At 47.6% G+C, this 21299-nt stretch overlaps 1 protein-coding gene across 7 annotated transcripts in view; it reads left to right on the top strand.

Moving 5' to 3' along the window:
• LOC135113989 (zinc finger protein castor homolog 1-like) overlaps positions 1-21299 on the top strand; it is a 91294-nt gene that overhangs the window by 18465 nt on the left and 51530 nt on the right. For 6 of the 7 annotated variants that reach the window (XM_064029564.1, XM_064029567.1, XM_064029569.1 and 3 more), the window contains exon 2: positions 14628-14815. In XM_064029564.1, coding sequence (XP_063885634.1) covers positions 14628-14815 — 188 coding nt within the window. Of the gene's footprint in view, positions 1-2938; positions 3598-14627; positions 14816-21299 lie in introns of those variants that run through there. The other variant, XM_064029568.1, reaches the window with a different exon arrangement.

Below are 21299 nucleotides of genomic sequence, written 5' to 3'. Positions count from 1 at the left end.
AATGCCATGACTCCTCGAATAACTTATTGCCACCGTGCACGACTCCGCAGACCGCCCGGAGCAGCCCTCGCCTCGCCGCCACGGTAGCCCCTCCCTCACCAGCCCCCCACAGCCTCACACCGCTGCAGGATAAGGCTCCACGACACAATATGAGGCTGCGTCTAGGCTGCTACAGTCTGCGAGTCGGGCCCCTGCATGTGGTGCGCGCTGGACTGCTGATGACTGTCATTAGAAGTCAACAGAGCACCGGAGGAGGGAGCGGGAGAGGGGCAGGTGCTCTTTCTCTCTCTCTCTCTCTCTCTCTCTCTCTCTCTCTCTCTCTCTCTCTCTCTCTCTCTCTCTCTCTCTCTCTCTCTCTCTCTCTCTCTGAAGATAGAGATCGCGTTCTGAGAGAGAGAGAGAGAGAGAGAGAGAGAGAGAGAGAGAGAGAGAGAGAGAGAGAGAGGGGGGTGGGGGGGTGGGAGGGGTGTGGTGGGGGAGGTCATCTTATATCTTTATGTGCATGAGAAACAAAAAAAAAGCAAAAAAAAGTCAGGAAGGAAGTGAAGCACAACTGGCGGAGCGAAGTGCCATGCAACAAGTATTGGTGTCATCTTCGGGGCGGTGGTGATGCGCGAGATAAAGCATAGTGCCCTGGAGCGCCCATAACAACCACCACCACCACCACCACCACGGGGAAGGAGGGCGACCAGACTTGATTCTTGACTGCGAGCTGAGGAATCTGAAGCATTTAAAAAAATATATGAAAAAAAAAAAATGGCAAAGCGGAAAATATCGAATCAGAGATGATATTGGAACGAAAAAAAAATAAATAAAAAATGCTGCTGAAAATGTGTCCAACTTACAAACAAATCCAATAGAGATATAGTAACTGATACGGAGGAAAAATTGCGTACGAGACGAGAGAGAGAGAAAAAAAAACTCACTTACTCACCCCTCAATACACGAGTAATTTGGGAAGAAAAGAGTAAAAAACAGATCCTTCCAAAAACAAAAGGATAATAGGTAAGGCGTAAAATGTTAAATCAGAGATGACATAGGAGAGGAAAAAACTCGCTAAAAAGTATTGAACTCACAAATAAAAGACACGGAAGGAGTAAAAACTGGTGCGTGCAAGCCTCTGGTGGGGAAGGGGTGGGAGAGAGCAGTGAGGTCAAGAAATTCAGCCAAATACCAAAGCAACGGAGCCTTGGAAACATTTGAATATTAAATGACGAAAAAGTCGTGTATTTAAATTGTGTTGCCTGTGAGCACTCGCAATAAATTATAGTGAAGGTTACTGGCCCGACTGGTCGCTCCCCGCCGAGCTCCTCCCCTGGTGACATTGCTCTCCTTGTTGCTATTGTTATTTTTTTTGTGTTATTATTATGATTGCTATCATTTCCCTTACTGGCTTTTATTATTATTATATATATATATATATATTTTTTTACATATTTGTCTCAATTACTATCACCTCCAGTATCATCATTATCATTATCATTATTATCCTGAGTTTTTTTTTTTTTTTTTTTATACTTCAGAGAAAACCTAATTGTTTTCCCAGTTCTGAGTTATAGAGGAAACTCAGATGACAATCCAGTGTGAGGGAGGGACGCCAGGCCACCGATAGCTATGCCAGCACACCCGGGGCTGAAAATAAAGCACGGCAGCAAAATATTGTGCGTGAGCGTTTATGCTGATTAGCCTTCAACCAGCGTGTACCTCAGAGAGAGAGAGAGAGAGAGAGAGAGAGAGAGAGAGAGAGAGAGAGAGAGAGAGAGAGAGTGTCTGACTTTCGCTAGCGGTCGGCCGTCCCTTGTGCAGCTGTTCTGGAAGCAGTGACCTTGTTTGCATGACCTCAGCCTCAAGACGGTGCTGGCGGCGCAAGTCATGTGTGGTGTCATGAGAGCGTCTTCACTTACGTCATGGAGAAACTGACAGCGGCCGGCGCCTCCTGGACACCTCAGTGATGACCCGGCACATTCACCCCTCCTCCTCCCTCCCCACGCCTGCGGGATCTTATGCAGCAGTGTATCACACATGCCTCTTCAGCCTGTGTCAGTTCATGAAAATTGTCTTATTTTGTATTAATGTAACTTTTTTGCTGCGTGATTTTTTTTTTTTTTCGCCTCCTCAAGGTTCTTTTTGTCGGGTGATGCAAATTATCATATTTTGTATTGTTCCTACTTCGTTCTGGCCTATTAATGCTCCTGTCTCCTCCTCTTCTTTCCATACCCATCTTCCTCTATGAGTGACGCCTCGTTGTGGCGCCTCGTCGTAGCCACGAAGGCGGCTCTTCTCCGCTGCCCGTCACACAGGTCGTGTCTGTCTTGTCGTAAATTATGGTAACCATGCAGGATTCACTAATCATCTTTCATTATCATGTTGAACAATTTACAAGATTTTTTTTTTGTATGTGATCACTGTCATGCTATAAGACGAAAAGGTCTTTTTTTTTTCCACCGTAAACTTCACAACTTGAGTAATGGTAAAAAAAAAAAAAAATGTAGGCAGCCAAGTCTGTAGGACTGTTGCCGAGTGTCTAGGAGGATGGAATGCGGTGGTAAGATTTATTCATGCTCATAGCATCGAAAATCACTTAATTCTCTATGCATCCTTTCACGGACGCTCAAGATCGGACTCCACATTCTCCTTGGAAGCCAGGGCTCTGCTGCGGGCCTCAGTAGGATGCGTCAAGGAGGTCTGGCCTTCACATCAAATAACCATTGAAAGGAGGCACCACATGTATAAGAAACCCTTGAGACCAAAACAAGAAGTATCGTGGAGTGGAAGAAAGTGGGTGAGAGGTAGGGATGGGAGGGATGTGGGAGGGAGGGAGTGAGCGGCGCTACACCTGCCTGCCTCACCGCACGCTGGCAGCACCTATCAAGTCCACCACGCGCCACTTGCCTCTCAAACTCCCACCGTTGCACACCTCACGTCATGCACGCTGGCTCCTCTGGGTTACTCTTGGGTGTCATACAGTGTCTGATGAATATATGGAAACCTTTCACGAGGAGATTTCCAAATTTCTCAGAGCAATGGAGGATACAGCAAGACAGAACTCTCTGTTTCGGCGACGGGAATATACTATGGGAACTGTGAACGCCACGCCTACTTACAGTTTCTGTTTCATACAGACAAGCTAAATTTGTGTATATTGCCAATAGATTTAGAAATAGGAAACGTGAATATTGGTGTAACTATTTGTACCATCAATATGGGATTCAAATACAGCACCAGCCTTGGTGAGCCGCGGCAGCCAACATTCAACACGGTGACGGCGGGTCGGGCCGCGGGGAGGCGCACACCGTAGGTAATTACCACTCAGAGCTTGACTTCGCCTTAAGATAAGAAGCAGGCCGCTGCAGGCTCGTTCTGTCCTGACCGAGGAGCGCCAGCGTCCCTGCCTTATCGCTGACCACTTTCCTCCATATAAAAACTGGCTCCATACTTCATCCACTTGGAGAGCTAAGGGACGGGCTGGCCACGTCGCTCTGACACTGGCGGCCCGGTCCTCTCACCTGCGAGCATCTATGTTTCCTTCGTCACAAACAACAATAGTGACGACGGCGGGATATTCTGCTTTCGGTCAGACTGGAGCGCTAGACAAAGGTTGGTCCCATTCATGTCTGACTCCAGACACATTATTATGTCTGGCCGCACTTAACACTTGCATGTTTTCTTTTCTTTCACACAGTTATTTGCAATTATTTCAAAATGCACAGAATCTCTGCCTTTGTGCGTGTTGTCACAAACACATGTAAATGAGCTTAAGAAAACTACTTACTTAATCAATTGTACTTGTGCTTTGACATAAAGAGACGCGTGATGACGTACTGCCCTGGTGAATGTGGGCACGATAGCCTTGCATGGTGTGTGTGTGTGTGTGTGTGTGTGTGTGTGTGTGTGTGTGTGTGTGTGTGTGTGTGTGTGCGTGTGCGCGCGCGCACGCCAGGGTGACGAAAGGAAGGCCACCGCCGTGAGGAGGAAAGGACGAAAAGGGGAAGGGTGGAAAAAAGAGGTATGGTAGAGGGTTGAATTCCTGAAAGTGTTGAGCGAGTCAGGTTGTGTGGGAAGGTTGTGTGAGAGGCTCTGGGTGTACTGTTACCCTGTGTTACCCTAACCCGGCACCTCCCACTCACCCGCACCTACCCATGTCTCGCCCAAGCCTCGATCCTTTCAATTAGGCTTAAGAGTCTCCGCATGCCCTTACTCATCACACTGTCAAGCACGTGTCGCTCACAGGATATCTCGCCGACTGCCCTCCACCTCCCGTCCCTACCCACGCCAGACATTCCCCTTCATCCGTCTCCCCCATACTCCCTTGCACGCCGCCGCCTCGCCACACTCCCGCCCCCGCTTCCCTCCGCCCCATTGCCATTAAGCCTCTCAGCCCATCACACATTTCAGGGAATTTTTCTTCTCCTACTCGAGTGTCGCAGGACCTGACGCCTGTAAATCACCCTTGGATCTGTCCTGCCAACGTTCCCCCTCCCATCCTTGCCTCATTTCCCTCCTCCTGTTCTCCGCGTGTCTTTTTGCATCTCTTCTCTTTTTTGTATATTTCATGTCTCTCTCTTCCGCTTCTTCATTCCTCTTCTTCGTCTTCTCTAATTATAATCGTTTAATCGTCATATTATAATTATCATTAACGGTATTATTCAATTTTTGTCTCCGTCCTAATGATAGGATTTTATTGTTATTGTTATTATTATTATTATTATTTATTATCATTATTATTATTATTATTATTATTATTATTATTATTATTATTATTATTATTATTATTATTATTATTATCATCATTATTATTATTATCATTATTATGAGTCTTGTTTTTCCTGTTGTTGTTGTTATTATTATTATTATTATTATTATTATTATTATTATTATTATTATTATTGCTACTACTACTACTACTACTACTACTACTACTACTACTACTATGTATTACTACAACTGCTATTATATTGTTGTAGCTGATGGTGATGATGACAGTGATGTTTTTAATGTCGTTATCATTGTTGTTTCTGCTAGTGTTGCTGTTACATGTAAGCAGAAGGTATGACTGGTACCTTAAGTGGAGTAAGTCACGGTGAAGGGAAAGGTGAGGGCAGAGGCAGACACAGGGAGATACGTTCACTCTTAATGACAACCTTGGGACCATGCCCTTCACACCTCCACCACCACCGCCACCACCACTGTTACCAACCTCACACAAATTATTTCAGTTTCTCTCTCTCTCTCTCTCTCTCTCTCTCTCTCTCTCTCTCTCTCTCTCTCTCTCTCTCTCTCTCTCTCTCTCTCTCTCTCTCTCTGGTTACATCTCTCATTTCTTACTTTTCCTAATTCTTTTTTTCAGTCCTTCACCTTCTGTCCTTCTCTCCCAGCCTTCCCTCCTTCCCTCCCTCCCTCCTTCTTCTCTTCCACTCCCTCGTAAGTAACCTAAGGCTCCCTTGTGAGTTATGGAGTAAATCGGAGTCAGGACTTCTCGTAAGTATGTTCGCAGGCGGACCCGGACTGAAATATGGCTCTTGTTAACATCATTTCTTTTTAGTCTATTAGTTTTTTTTTTTCTTCTTCTTCTTCTTCTTCTTCTTAAAGTGAACAGAGCATATTGAGGGTCATTGCTCTTAAGGTCTCTCTCTCTCTCTCTCTCTCTCTCTCTCTCTCTCTCTCTCTCTCTCTCTCTCTCTCTCTCTCTCTCTCTCTCTCTCTCTCTCTCTCTCTCTCTCTCGCTCACCTTCGTACGTTTATGTCTCTGTTCCTCTGTGTCTCCTTTGATTTTTATTGTCTTGTCTTCTTCATTCCTTCCTCTCTTTATTGCTAATTTTGTCCCATAATTCTGTCGTGCGTGTTTATCCTTTTTTAAATGTTACAAATCGGTTTTCTGTTCATTATTTTTTTCCGCCTTTAAGTGGTGCGTTTTGATAATGACTGATCCCGATTATCTTTTAAACCAACATGTTAACAATTTAGACTTCCTGTATCATTAGGTTGATCCTGCATTTTTTTTTCTTTTTCTTTTTTTTTTTCGTTTTTGCCTTTCTGACAGTGCCGCGCCATCCAATAAATTGTCATTTGTTCTCTGCAGCGACACTTCACTTAGTTTATCAGCTGACCTTCCTCGCTGCAAATCCATTACCTCATCGTACATTTGCACAGCACTCCCATCGCCTTGAGGATTCTATATTTTTCATGTTTTTCTTCTCTTTTTCTTAATGTGTCAAGTATCGCCTGAAAAAAGTAAATGAATAAATGAAAAATAGCTGATAGAAAAATGAAGTACTAAGTCCCTTCTGTACTTTTTTATTATATTTCATTATATCTCAACTTTCCATTTCAACCCGCCTTTTAGCAACACGTAGGCAATATCAGTGCATGTACCATTAAAATCCAACCAGAATCAAGTCTCCGCAGGTAATTTTCACCACCTTTTCGTGCCTGCTCACCTTCTTAACCATATCTTGTTACAGCCGCTCAGCATGTCCCGGCACCTTCACCCAAGACTGTATACTGTTACCCCTCACATCGCTTCTTCCTTCCCTTCCTGTCACGTCCTTTACACTCACTACTCCACAAATCAACCTTCGTCCCCTTCCTCCCGTGCTTTTTCCTCCCTTCCCTTTCCTTTTCTCCTCCGTGTAGTCCCTCATAAGTCAAACCTTCTCCTTTCCTCTTCATACTTTCTCCATCCTTCCCTCCCCTTTTCTTTCATCAAATCCTCCCAATCCCTCCCTCCCTCCCTCCCTTCCTCCCTCCTCTTACTCTCCCTGCTCGCCTCACGCCAAGCACCAGTCCGATGCTTCTCCACCCTTGGTTTATTGATATTTTAACGATCGCCCATGTAAGATAGAAATTACACTTTTTTTTCCTTTCTTTCCTACGATGGCTTTCTGAGGCTCGCTAGCTCTTCTTCCTTGAGGTCTTTGTCAGTCTTTGTCAGCCAGCGAGCATCCCACCGCGCCGGTCTGACCACGCCCGAGAGGGAACAATAGTAAGCAGACGACTGGTTGTACATACTTGACGGTAATGAATTCCGCCAGAGAGAGAGAGAGAGAGAGAGAGCCTTCGCCACGCACCTCAGGACTCCACACCAACCTCCGGAATATTCAGGAAACATTTGAGGAGTATCATGAAAATAGCGTTTTCAATATTCATAAGAGCAGCACTTCGCCCGCACCAAAAAGACAATTTTCCTCCCAGTTAGGAGAAAACGGGGACCCTGAAAGATGAGGAGGAGGAGAAGGAGAAAGAGGAGAAGGAGGAAGAGGAGAAGGAGGAGGAGAAGAGGAACGAAAGAAGACAAGACGGAAAACAAAATATGAGCGTGTGTGGACAGAATAGGAGAAAAAGTTAGCGGCGAGACAGAACTGAATAACAGGAAAATCATTTCATTGGGGTTTACTGCTCTGGTGAGGTGTTTCCTTTGAAGGAAATGTGATACTTGGAAGTAAGGAAAGACGGAAGGCTGGAGTTTTGAAAAGTAACTCTCTCTCTCTCTCTCTCTCTCTCTCTCTCTCTCTCTCTCTCTCTCTCTCTCTCTCTCTCTCTCTCTCTCTCTCTCTCTCTCTCTCTCTCTCTCTCTCTCTCTCTCTCTCTCTCTCTCTCTATTTTGACGTGGTCGGGAGAGGCCCATTGTGCCACCAGTTGGAGATCATTAATCATACATATGTCGTGTTGCCTCACACATACACACACACACACACACACACACACACACACACACACACACACACACACACACACACACACACACACACACACACACACACACACACACACACACACACACACACACACACACACACACACACACACACACACACACACACACACGCAAACCCCAAGTAGCTACATTTAAAGCCCTCTCCCTCTTTCCTCCTTTCTCGGCAGAAAGATACACATCACAAGAATACAAACCAAACCAGTAAAGAAGAAAAGAAATGAGCCCAAGAGCATGCAACATTTACACCCAAGCGTCGACTTTTATGCCCACTAGAAGCAAACCCTCCATTCCCTCTCTTACCTCCCTTCCCTCCCTTTTCACTCTCTCTCCACCGCCCCCGCTCCACCCAGCAGGCACAGAGGGAGGAGCTAACCCTGTCATCAAGCACAGTAACCTCGCTGAGTTCAGTCCGCCCGCCGCTATGTAACACAGTGGTGGCGGCGGTAAAGACGCAGACGGTTCTGGACAAGGCCTTGCGAGACGAGAGGGGGCCGCTCTATGCCCAGGACTTGGTAACAAGGCGCCGCTGCCCTTCCTTGGTAGTAAAAGTAAAGGTGGTCAGAAATTATGTTATATTCCGCCAGGAAAAGACGTAATGGCGAGCGCATGTGAGGCAGGGCAGAGAAGGAGGAAGATGAGAAGAGAAGCAAGACGGGTGTAGAGAATTACCGAGTTGAATTTACGTGGAGGAGACGGAAAGAGAAGCCAGAGCAGGAGGGGACAAGACGGAGATGGTGGTGGAGTTGGAGGTGTAGGTGGAAATTTAAGAGATGGGTGAGGAGGAGGGGGAGGGGCAGGAGGCCGTATGTGGGTGGAATCCGAGGGTCGAGGTTACTTTTATATATAGATTTGAATTATTGTTGGTGACGGTGTTGCCTCACCATTTGTTTCTCTCCTAACCTTTTTTTCCTTCAACTCTATTAATAATTCCTCAGCCATGCTTTTCCTCCTCTTCCTCGCCCATTACTCCTCGTCCTCTTTCACCTCCTCTTTCTCCTCCTCCTCCCCCTCCACCACCACCACCACCACCTCTATCTCCTCGTCTTCCTGCTCCTCCTTATCTCCACGTCGTATTTTCAACGTAAAAATATTAATAGGGTTCCAACGACCTGTAATCATGGCCAGGTCGAAACGAGGAAGTGCATGAGTATTTTTTTTATAGTGCCAACTCACATTTGTAAGTATAGCGTTTCCTCTGATACAGATCTATGTAATTTTTTCCTTATGGACTCTGCCAGTGTTCCCAGTCGTTGATGAGCTGGGCAGGGCGGGGATGGGGTTGTATTTTCAGGTTTTATTGTCGGTTTCGAGGGGCGACGAAGCACTTTTGTAGCCGGCGAAGGTATGGGCGGTGTATGGATGGAGTCGGTGCCGCCCTTGCAGTCTACCCTCACTTGATTTTCAAGGTCGAGGCGGGTGTCTGATTTTTTTTTTTTTTCTCTCTCTCTCTCTCCTTCGTTTCATTTTAAGCAAAGTAAGTTCAGCCTTTTCACGTTGATAAAAGAGTGATGTGATTTGTTTTTTATTGTGTGTGTGTGTGTGTGTGTGTGTGTGTGTGATCTCGTGTGCTTGCGTTATGTATGAGCATATAATCGTCGTGGTGGCTGGAATGTGTGTGTGTGTGTGTGTGTGTTGTTTACTTTTTTTTTTCAATTCGCGTTGGTGGCTGCAACACGCCTCTTCCTCGCCATCACGAAGAAAGACTGCCCCACGAGCGCCGTCCATCTCCCTGCCAGATAATTTCTCCTACCATCCACATCACGACGGCCGCCCCGTTGCCCACACAGGGATTAGTAGCCCCTCCCCTCCTTTTCAGCCTCCGCCGCCCTTCCCTCGCCGTCGTTCATCTGCCTTCCTCCCCTCCTTAGTGCCGACTTTGTGAAATTTCCCTTCGTCATGAGTCTTTGTTCAACACCCCTTAATAGAACCAAATTCGAACCATTACCGAAAATTCGTAAGATTTCTCAAAATACGAAATCACTCCGCCCAACAGTGAGTCCCGGGCGGGGATGAGGCAGGCTGGGAGGGACTCACCCGCGCCCCTCGCCTCAGCCACCTGGCACAAGGGTGGTAGTCCCGTGCCCGCCGCGCCCTGTTAAGGCTGGTAGGCCGCGTCTTGAGGATTCCCTTCCCATTATGTTCTTATTAGTTACGACTGATCCAGAAAAGATTCATCAGATGATAAATGATCGTTGCTTTTGACGCCAAATTGATCAATTCATTTTCCTCCAATGCGTCGTTTACCGTGGATCGTGTAAGGACGGTGGCTGCGGCTCCACTCCCCCAGAGGCATCTTTCAGGTAAATCCGAGACGACTTTCGTGAAACAGGATCAGAACTTCCCTTTTTCGATAGCATTTTGTGAACAGTTCCCAGGAAGCCGAGGTGCTGACGGTCTGGGAGGGACTGAATGCACGCCTGGCTCAGTCCCAGCAGGCCAAACTACGCGAAGAGAGGGGAGGGGGGAGAGAGGAAAGAATAGACGCATATAAATACAGACAGACAGACAGACAGACAAACAAAAAATACAAATAGAGAAGACAGACAAATAGACGAGATTATTTTTCATGCTTCCTGTGACAAATTTCATAACTTTCTTAAATGGAAAGAAAATATGGTTAAGGTAACTAATGCTAAACTCACTTAACAAGATCATTATTATAATTCTTCCCTCCTCCTCCTCCTCCTCCTCCTCCTCCTCCTCCCCTTCCTCTCATCTGTGACACTGACTCGTACATGAGCTTCAGCCCGCCTCACCTCTATCACCTTTCCCCTCTATTCCCTTATCCCTCATTTAGCTTTGCCCTTCACGTCCCCTCTACACATAAACAATTCCCCCCCCCCTCTCTCTCTCTCTCTCTCTCTCTCTCTCTCTCTCTCTCTCTCTCTCTCTCTCTCTCTCTCTCATATCTGCTTACCTATCTCTCTATCTATCTCAGTCGGTGCGCGGTGCTGGAAACACTAACTCTGCACTGCCCTCCGGAAGGTTGTGTCTGCTGGTATTCCGCGCGGGTCGTGCGGTGAAGACACGATTCTCAGCGGTGCGATAAATCAGCAGCGGGCCGCGTGTCATGCTGCAGATGAGGTGTCGTGAAATATTAACTCCCGCACATTAATTACCCCAAATGGCACCCTGGAGGAGTATACCTGTAAACACTCACAGGAGTTGGAAATGTGTCTCGCCGGAATGATTAAAAGCACCCACCACCTCGGCATCCATCAACTGGCATTAATGTGTCACTGCCCGCCGTGCTAACTGTGCGTGGCGTGCTGGGCCGACAAAATAATGACACTTCCTGCAGGCTGTCTGTCGCGGCGGCAGGAATGCGGTGCGACGCGGCGGTGGCGGCGAGCGTCTCTGGGCAGCTAAGCGGTTGCCGAATATGTCGACGCGTCATTAATTACAGCAGACGATGGCTATCAGAAACAGGCTCTTGACGGCATTATGAACAGCCCGCCGAGGCACCAGCGGCCATAACAGGTCTATTTTGTACCGGCCGCTCCTTCATCTGCTCCTTACCCAGCCCCGCCTCCCTCACTGCCTCACTTCCCTCGCCTTATCCCTGTCCCCTCCCTCAGCTCCCTCCATTCCTCCCCCATTCTTTTTCTTCCCTGGTCCTCTCCGTGCTCCAGACTGCCTTCTTTTTTTTCTACCTAAATTCACACTGACATTTTCCTCCCTTAGCACTTCCCTCCGCAGTGACTTCTTGCCTTAATAATTCTCTCCTCCATCACCTCCTGCGGCTTCCTCTCTGCCGCTCAGAAACATAACCTCTTTGCAAATAACTTCTCTCAAATTGCACGTTCCTGTCTACAAGCTTCTTGTAAGTCTTCCTCGCCGTCTCTCTCTCTGAAATGTGACTCTTTGGTGTATACAGAGAGCTTTTTATTTGATTGTCAGCATCACTTTGAGGTCAGTTTTGCCTTGAGTGACTTGAGCTGATGGAGACCTAATGCCCTTGATTGTTATCGTAGTTTTTTTTTTTTTCTGTTAACCTTTATCGTACTTCCAAACGGTTCAACAGGGAGTTAGTTGCCTTACATTATTCAACAGCCGCAAACTTTCTTCGCGGCAAATGCCATCGCGCACCGCCGTGTCTGCAGAATTCACAAATGTCTACGATTTCTAAAGGTTTCGCGTTACCTACATTTGTATTCCGCAGGCCAGCTGGGTCCCACGCCAAGCACCCCCACCTCCCATCCCTCTCCCGACCACAACACTCATCCCGCCCGTCACTGGCTCCCTCTCTGACTCCACTCTCTCTCTCACTTAGCCGCTCTCACTACCGGACTTGGTCATCTCGTTCGTAGACTCACACGTCTGATGGAGAAGCGAAGCGGCCTTTCCGTGCCTCGTGTGTCACCCTGTCTGAGCCGCATTGCTCTATACGTAGTGAATCCGCGGGAATTTTTTTTTTTCTTCTACTAATGATCAGACTCTCTCTCTCTCTCTCTCTCTCTCTCTCTCTCTCTCTCTCTCTCTCTCTCTCTCTCTCTCTCTCTCTCTCTCTCTCTCTCTCTCTCTCTCTCTCTCTCTCTCTGTGTGTGTGTGTGTGTGTGTGTGTGTGTGTGTGTTAACAAATGGGCTTTATGAGCCTTAGCACATGCCCTGTCGGTGGATAAATCTTGACACGTGAGGTGAACATTAGCGTGGGGCTCATCGACTCAAATTACAGACAAGTTTGGCCACTTACAGTGTGTTTCCCGTCAGCGGTTGTTATGGCGGAATGTCCGTTTGTTTCACGAGTCGCTTTGTTATGCTCCTCATCCTTTATTCAGCTCCGAGGAGTTGGTGTTGCAATGGTGTTCATGTGATGACTACGGCAGAGTCATTGAATTACTGCAAGTCAAAGTTACAGAACCTCCAGCAGGTGTGCAGTATGTCAGTATTATGGAGGCGGCGCGGATTACGAGGTCGCGAATGCAAACACTGGCAATGGGTCTGTGGTGGTGTATTGGCTGCGTGGGAGGCCGGGAGAGAGTGAGTGAGGTGGGGAGAGCGATGGGGTTCACCTGCACTACCAGACGCCCATTCTTCCCCCTTACCCTCCCCCCCTCACCCCTTCCCTCACCCTTTAACTCAGCCCAATTTATGCCTTTTGCTGTGCTATGAATAATTTACGGCCGTATGTGTTGTGTCGGCATCAATACATTTCTCGTAAATTGCATTATCAGACTGAGACTTAATAGCGTGTACACGTACATCTGGTGAGTACTGATTTAGCCTCTTTTGCCAAGTATTGGTTATGTTGCAAATATCAATAATTTACCAGGTTTTTTAAGGAGAGGGTGGCTTTATGAGCGGCGCGGGGGGCGACCACTTGGTATTTGGGGATATTTGTCATCGGGGTGTGGCGCGCCTTGCTACCTTCATGAAGACTGGCCACGTAAATAAAACGAACCTGATCACATGTATTAGCAAATAATGAGCATAGTTACATATTTCAGAATACTAAAGTTTTCTTGGGTTACAAATATCAATCAGGTGAATAGTCCATAATTTACGCTTGTTAGCACGAATATTGAAGGGACCCAAGCAGTAAAGCGCGTGATGCATAAAAGGTTATGGGAATAATACTCGCCATCACTAAGGTTCGCCTGGCGGGAATGTAGTAAACTGGACTGAGCTGCGAGACGCTGATCAACTCATTTCACATACGAGCCTGGCGGAGCTTATCGGCACCGCAAAATAATGTTGTTGTACACGTCAGCAACACCTGGACCCGCGAATCTCATTGCAGAATAATGTTCCCCGCCGCCGGTAACTCGCCGGCGTGAGAGGGCTCTCCTGACTGCGTGGTAATGAGAGTCGATACAAACTGTATCCCCCTTACTCCCACCATCCCGCCGCAAGCCCCTCTGGCTCGCAGGATCTGATACCAATGTTGTTAGTTCTCTTGCTTTTCTTAAGACTATTTGAAAATCTGCTCCAACTTCGTGGATAAAAACTATAAACAGAATTTGTATCTCCCGTCAAAGCCATTCTGCTGCTTCCATTAAGTGTTCTCCTCTCTGTTCATATCGCGCCTCGTCCAGTCTGGATATTGACACATTCAATACGTTTCAGTTATTAAGTAAGCCTGCATCGTGAGGTCGTTAAGATTCCTGACTATGTTAGTGCTGTCACGGTAACACTTATCCCTCCAACACAACAAACTCCCCGCCACCCTTCACCCGCTGAAGTCCTTGTCATCCAAAGTTTGAGACTCGTAGACTAGCGGAGGTGCTTTAGTACGTTCCTTAAGCTCTTCTCCATCCGCTAAACCAGTCGCTTCTACCCCGCCCCTGTCGCCTGGATCCACCCCCAGCGTCTCATGGGTCAGGTTCAAATTGGTTGTCTTCGCATCTCATTAGCCGGCTGATGTGCCCCTTTTTTCCCTGCTGGACGTTCCATAATGAATGAGCGCAGAAGCGAAGGGACGAAGAGAAATGGCCGCTGCCACCACGAGATTGCCGTTAATCTACTTCTATCAAATTTCTGTTAAATTTAATCACGTATTAGGGAGTGGATGGGATTATTTACGTTGTCGCAGAGGCGGCGGCTTGTTGAATTTGTGGAAGTTGAGGCAGGTGATGATGAAGGGTGGGATGGATTGCCGCTGCTGGTGGCTGGGTGTGGCGAGCTGGTGGCGGGTGATGACGGGCAGCTTCAAGGTGTTGCTGCACTTGTCGGCGTGTTGCTGCAGGAACGCGTCTTCTTGTGCGGCGTCGTGCATCCTAATTATTGTACACCTCGGCCACTCCACGCCAGGCATCCGCCACACGGAATCCTTACATCTTTGATGCTTGTTTCACAAAGGCTTCCTTTTTTTAATGTTTGACGTGTTGAGGTAAAGTAAGCGACATGTTTCTGTATGTTTATAAACTGTCCATCTGTAGATCGGCTTTCTAACGTCTCTTGTTTTCTTCTCCAGGCAAGCTACTGGAGAGCCTGAAGAACAACGGAGTTGGAGGCGGAGGGGGTGAGGGTGGAGGAGAGCCGCCGACGCCCCCACACACCCCACAGCGAGAAAACATCAACATAGCGACCAGCGAGGGAATCGCCATCCGGCCGCCGCCCCCGCCCCTCGACCCCCTCCAGCAGCAGGCGCTCCAGGCCAGGGTGAGTAGACCACCGCCTCCTGCAGTCTAGAAACACAACTCTCCTCGTCTGGTTGTGCTCTCATGATTTGTGGATTGTTTCACGTCTAGCTTATATTTATTATCACAGCAGGCGAAATATCAGGTTTGTGTCTCATGGGATCCGTGGAGAACCAGTACCAGAGATATGGGAGTGTAAAAGGAGCCACCATCCGTTCATGCTGAAAACTCTCTCACTCAGCACCAGCCACGATAGGAATATGATTGTTCGAGGTGCTGGAGCGACCTTACCTCGGGTGTGTCAAGGTAAGGCCTTTGGTCGACCTTCCAGAGGGACGATACACCAGAATGGGAGGTCAGGTGTGGCTTTCCTTCAGAAGTAGCCGACCCAGAGGTTATTAGATAATAGATGAGGCGCTAAGGATCTCTGCAAGGAAAAGTGTCTTAGGCGTGTCAAGCAAGTCATAATCGCATATACGTACTTACGGTGATGTGGTAAAAAAAAAAAAAAGTGTAATAGAAAAATTGGATTTCTTACTAATCATGGAATATAATCAAGATGCGTAACCTTTGTTCTGTTTAGGGCCTCTCATTAGGCTATTAGTCACCCTCAGTATAGTGAGGCCAGTGCCCCCTCCACCCTGAGCCCCTCGTCTCCATATCGCCTGACGTACACTTCCCATAGGTGTGTCGCAGCGCCGGCGAGCCGCGTGAGGTCCACGCCGTGATTTAAGACTCCTAGATAAAGGCACACTCGACTCCCCTGGGATTCCTGACACTTGACACGACGTCCTCTTCTGTTGCGACCCTACATAGCGCACGGCTCAGAGACGTATATACCGATGCTGGAGCACGAATAGGACACAATACTCCTCTACCTCGACCGGGACGTGCTCTCCCCGTGCACGGTGGCAAGACATGTACGATGGCTGAGTCGTGCATGGTGTGGCGGGGGCGGTAATGAGGCAGTTTGTATGCGAGTAGCAAAGGCGGGCCGCGGCGACCCTGGCCAGCGCGCGGACCGACCCACACTCCTCAGCCAGGTTGGCCCAGTCTGGCCACGCTCCTTTATCCATTCCGGCCGAGCCGCACCAGCAATACTACACCTTTTAAGGCGTAGCATTCTAGCTCTCAATAACTTAGCCATACAGTCAGGCTTCGCAGCACACAGCTTCGCCACAACCACTATCCCCACAAGACCGCCTAATGCCTCTCCTAACTCTCCCGGCCTGATAAGCCGTACCCGGCCGCCCGAAACTGACCCGACCAACTCAGATATATTACCTGTATCCCCTGAACCCGAGAATTTCCTGAATATACACTCCAGATTTAGGTAATGTGGCGAGGCCAGATACGCGAGGACCATGACCACTTGAAGAAGGAGTGGAGGGCTTCCTCCTAGCGTTGTCATACAAATCCTGATCCCTTCAAAAATTTATAATAGTAATAAATAGATAAATAAGCAAATAAAAGAAAATGATAAATTAATAAATAGTCGTCAAAGTAATAATAATAGTAATAATAATAATAATAATAATAATAATAATAATAATAATAATAATAATAATAATAACAATGATAATAATAGTAATTATTATTATTATCATTATTATTATTGTTATTATTATTATTATTATTATTATTATTATTATTATTATTATTATTATTATTATTATTATTATTATTGTGATTGTAATAAATAGATTAATTGATTAATTAATCGAAACGTAAATTGTAACTAGTGGATCATTTTGACTAACTTGAGCTGCAATTATCTTGCATCATCACATGGCAGGTGAAAAATGAGTGTAGATGCCAGTACGTGTTGCCTGCCTCTACACCCACCTCGCTTGCCCAGCTTCCGCCCTTCGGAGCTCACCACTCACCACACGCAGACATGTAAGCAATACAATTTTTTAGTGACTGCTCTCTGGCTCGCTTCTCTCCCGCCCAGTACCTCTGCCAGTATTCTCCCCCCGGGGCCAGGTCTCTTCCACAAGTTATGGTGCTGAAGGAACCATGTTGGGCACAACTAACGAAATATGAGACGGCGCACGGAATTTCTGTGGCTGATTTACAATAATCAGACTTCAGTCGCTGCCTTGTTAAGTGCGATATCTCCCTTCTGTGCAGTTTAATAGACATTCGAAGCTACGCCTACTTACAGCACCTCACTGGAGCCTCTTAATCGAAGGGAGTTATCGCTGGATCTTGGCCGCGATAGTTGAGCATTTGGCGAGGAGCGTCGTCCCGGGCTAGCCGACCCCCTGCCGCTGACCCCCGCCTCGTCCGAGCATTAATAATATTCGCTGACAGCCGCGTTGTGTACACTCAGGCTGGCCAGACGTTTGCCTCGGGCGCTCTCCCGCCCTCCCCGACCTTGCTTTCGTTCCATTCCTTCGCAACCAAGACCGCCCGGAAGCTTTCTACTACTGTCCTTCTATTTTTCAGCATCTTCCATCCCCCACTTTCTCTCTGTCCCACCTCTTCCCCCATTATTGTAACACCCTTTTTGAATATACTGCCAAACTGTTAAACTTCACTGAGAAATGTAGCGCCGAGGCGTCTTGCAAAGATCACACATTCTGTGACGACTCAGTGTTCCGCTCCTCGTAGACTAATAGGTGGCGAGGCTGAAGTCCGGGAAGCGTCGGTTGTGTGGGAACGAGAGCTTCCGTAATTAACACCGCACATGACTGAGAGAACTGGCTCTGATAACAGTCTCGTCGATGGCTCATTTTGCGGCAAGCCCAAGGCGATTACCGAGGCACATTTGCATGCGGTACACGGCGCAGCGCGGGGCCCCAGAGACTCCTTAACGAGGGCACAAATAGAACGAGCCTTTCCTGGGCTAATGAGGCATTTCTATTCATGTTCTCCTGAGCGCGTCGGAAGAAGATAGAGTGACACAGTTTCCACCTGTAGCGGTTCCTCGAAAGGGGCATTCGTCAGCGGGGAGACACGATAGGGAGGCAGGTGGGCCGGCGCCGGACCTCCCCAACTGGCACTCCCTCTGAGGTAGTGTACCGCTAAAGACCAGGAACATTTCTAACTATTGCCTCTTGTTTCTCAGTTGTGCCTGCATAATTACATACTACTTAAACTTTACAGAAGTGGTGAGATACGTGCAGTATTCTTGCCAAATTAGAAAATAAAATTAAAAAAGAAATTAAACACAAAATACAAAACGTCCATAAGGTTAAAGTCTGGCAGGGTTGGGTGAGTGAGACAGTTCATCACTCGGCCAAACTGGTTTATCAGCGTGACGCCGCTGCCCGGCCGTCCCGCTAATTGGCTCCTTAATTTCCAGGTATCAGTGATGTTACATGTCGGACAGCGATCCTCTGGGCCGTTGTTGACTTGGTCTCACTAATCAAGGGATCACAGCGGCCCGCCGAGCTAACAAATGGTTCTTCCGTGTATCAGTGTTGTCATCCGGCGCGTGTCACCGACTTTGAGCGGCGGCGACACCAGGGTAGAGTCCTTCCTCCCTCCACGCACACTCATTAAGGCGTCCCTCCGTGTAATAATTCGTGCTCGTGCCCACTGCTCTTCCATGGTTGCATTTGTTCCGTGGAGCTAAAAACAACAACCAGCTTTGACCTAATATGTAAATGAGGCCAGTGGCTCGGATGGATCTCAGCAAGACTTGGAGAAAAACGTGGGCTGGACATTAGCTCCGCTCCGTAACCCACTGTGACCAACACCTGCCGCGCCGCGGGAGAAAAGGCTGTAGCACTCCCACCCCGCACCAAAGACAATGACATTCACTGACCCGTGTGAAAATTATATGGAGAAAAAAAAAAAACTATATCCATAGTGATTGTGGAGATACGAAGTTGCAACATCCATAGAGCAAGGGACCGCGGAAGGTATTGGGGGACCGGGGGACGCTTTTCCCCCACCGCCTGCAGCTTCTCAGACCTTCTATTTAACACTTACCTTTTTCTCCCCCGCTACATGAACCCTAGAATTATTGGCATCCATCGCGCTGCAGCCCCTCATGGCGGACACGAGACGGATGGAAAAACCGTAAAATGTTGGAATGGGGAAGGAGGATCCGATGCGGACTCCTCAAGCCTCGTGGTGCCGCGATAGAGACACTGTGGTTACCTTGTGTGCAGCTTAGAAGCGGTAGCGTCGTCAGGGCCACCCGTGGAAGTGGTCCGGTTCGTTTTTACAGCCTTTGGTCTAAGTGGTAAAATGTAAATGGTCTTCTTATCTTGTCTATCACGATTTTATTACCTTTTAATGCGGGCAGCCTGACGCCTTTGGTTGACAATCGAGTGGAGGTCAGGATTAGAGTGGAGAATTACTTATTACTGGTACGCTCTGACGAGGGCGTGGCGGAGGAGCCTGGAGAGAGTGAGAGAGAGAGGTAAAGAGAGGATAGAAAGAAAGGGGACACGTAGAAAGACCTTGACGTGCCAGTCGATGAAATGACACTAACGAGGAACTGGGCAAGGCAATGACTCAGGGATTGGACACCTTCGGCAGAAGTCCTGGTGTTTATCATTTACAATATCGAGAAACTGCAATTACTAATTATGACAACTAGGACACTTATCCTTCAATTTTTGACTACCGCTTTTGATCCTTTTCTGGGACTGGCATTTCAGTGGGCTATTTTTTTTTTTTTTGTTGGATTTTTGTTACCCTTGGCCAGTGTCCCTCCTACTTAAAAAAAAAAGATTAGTGAAAATTAACAGCCAAGGAAAGAGAGAAAACGTGCAATACCTAACCAACACTTTGCATAATTCATGAGTTATCGTGGTTGGCGATGGGACGATGGTCAAGTCTCCGGCGTTTTCTTCAATGGAAATTGTATACAAGAAGCTGTAACTGAGCGAGGCCAATGTAATCCCTCCTGCTTTCCCAATCCAGCCTGCTCCTCCTCCTCCCCCGACACACATCTTACGTTTACGACCATCCTAAAAGCGGGTATTATCTCTATCCGCATCGTGCTCCACCTGTACACACGCTCTCTCTCTCTCTCTCTCTCTCTCTCTCTCTCTCTCTCTCTCTCTCTCTCTCTCTCTCTCTCTCTCTCTCTCTCTCTCTCTCTCTCTCTCTCTCACTATAGTCCCGTTTCTTATAACCAGCAAAGAAAAAATTAACGCAGTGGTATTAGTCATTTTCACCTCTGTCATCATCATCATCATCATCATTATCATCATCATCATCATCATCATCATCATCATCATCATCATCATCATCAGGCCAGAGTGTAGCGGGTTGGATTTCTCCCTTCACGTTCACAAGCTCGTCACATCTCCCGCCAAGGTCAGCCACACCTCAGTGACCTCGCGTCCGCCGCAGTAGGTATCCACATTAAAACCATCTTTATTGGCACAAGATGAGCCTTTACTTATATTATGGCCGCCAATAATTAATCATAAATACCTTTCATTCGTTTCTTGTAGTAGTTATATATTTTTTTTCTTCTTATCTCTTACTCCCATCCCCTCCCCGTTCTTCTTCTCCTGCTCCTCCTCCTCCTGTCTGCTTCGCTCCACCTTAGTTTGATCTCTTCATTCCTTACGGGGCAGACCAGATTTCCCAAGGCGCGAGGGCTGAATATAACTCACCTTTTGCCGAGGATCGAAAAACCCCACGTAAGGTGATAAGTCCCGTGGGTGTGATTGGGAGGAGGCGCAGAGGCTGGGGAGCGCGCGCAACAAGACCTTTGCCTGCTGCTATCACACCTTCGGATCCGTCAGGTCACCTCACACTCTCATTCTCCTCAGCAACAAATGAGGCGTTCGTTTGCGTATCGGATGTGTGTCGAATCGTGGACGAATCTCCAGGCAACTTTTCGCATCATGAGAGAAAAATTGGACTGTTCTGAGCATTTAAGTGCAGTGCTTTCTCGCGTCTCGGCCTCGCTCGGCACGACGGGAGATAACATGAAGACAGCCTGCCAGACAAGAGTCCCTGAACTTTAGCGATGCATGATGCTTCATACTGTTGTCGTCTCACTCTTTGTCTCTTGAGTGAATAAGTGCAGTGTTCACTGTTAATGTGGTCACCATTGGACTTTGGCAGGTTCTTGTGGAAGTTATTGATAATTTTTAAGAGTGTTTTTATGATTCCAGTAATAATCAGCATTATTAATGGAAAAAAAAATTAAACCCCGACTAGAAATTTCAGTGAACTTTGAAAAATCAGAATTCTTAATGAAAACCCAACGTGTTTAAGAATACAGGGCCAAGTGTCCACAACCGGTGATAGAATTATTCAGAGTAGTTCATGTACTTCGGTGACAAGCCTCCTGCTCCTCCCACCCCATCACCACTAGCCACGTGTGCCGGCCCCTCGCTTCTGTGTTTGGCCAGCCTTGCCGCGGTGCCTCGCATCTGACCACATTTCCACCAGGCCACCGCTGAACATACTTGATAAGCTTCACTGGAGAAAGTAGGTACCAGCGCTCCCCCTTCCTCCCCGCCCTTCGCCGTGCCATGGACTCGCCGCCCCACATGTTTAATAGGCTTGATACCATTACCTGG

Source organism: Scylla paramamosain, chromosome 27 (assembly GCF_035594125.1).
Source record: "Scylla paramamosain isolate STU-SP2022 chromosome 27, ASM3559412v1, whole genome shotgun sequence".
In the NCBI taxonomy this organism is placed as follows: domain Eukaryota; kingdom Metazoa; phylum Arthropoda; class Malacostraca; order Decapoda; family Portunidae; genus Scylla; species Scylla paramamosain.
The sequence above is the reverse complement of the archived record's forward strand: the minus strand, read 5'-3'. Positions and strand labels throughout refer to the sequence as shown.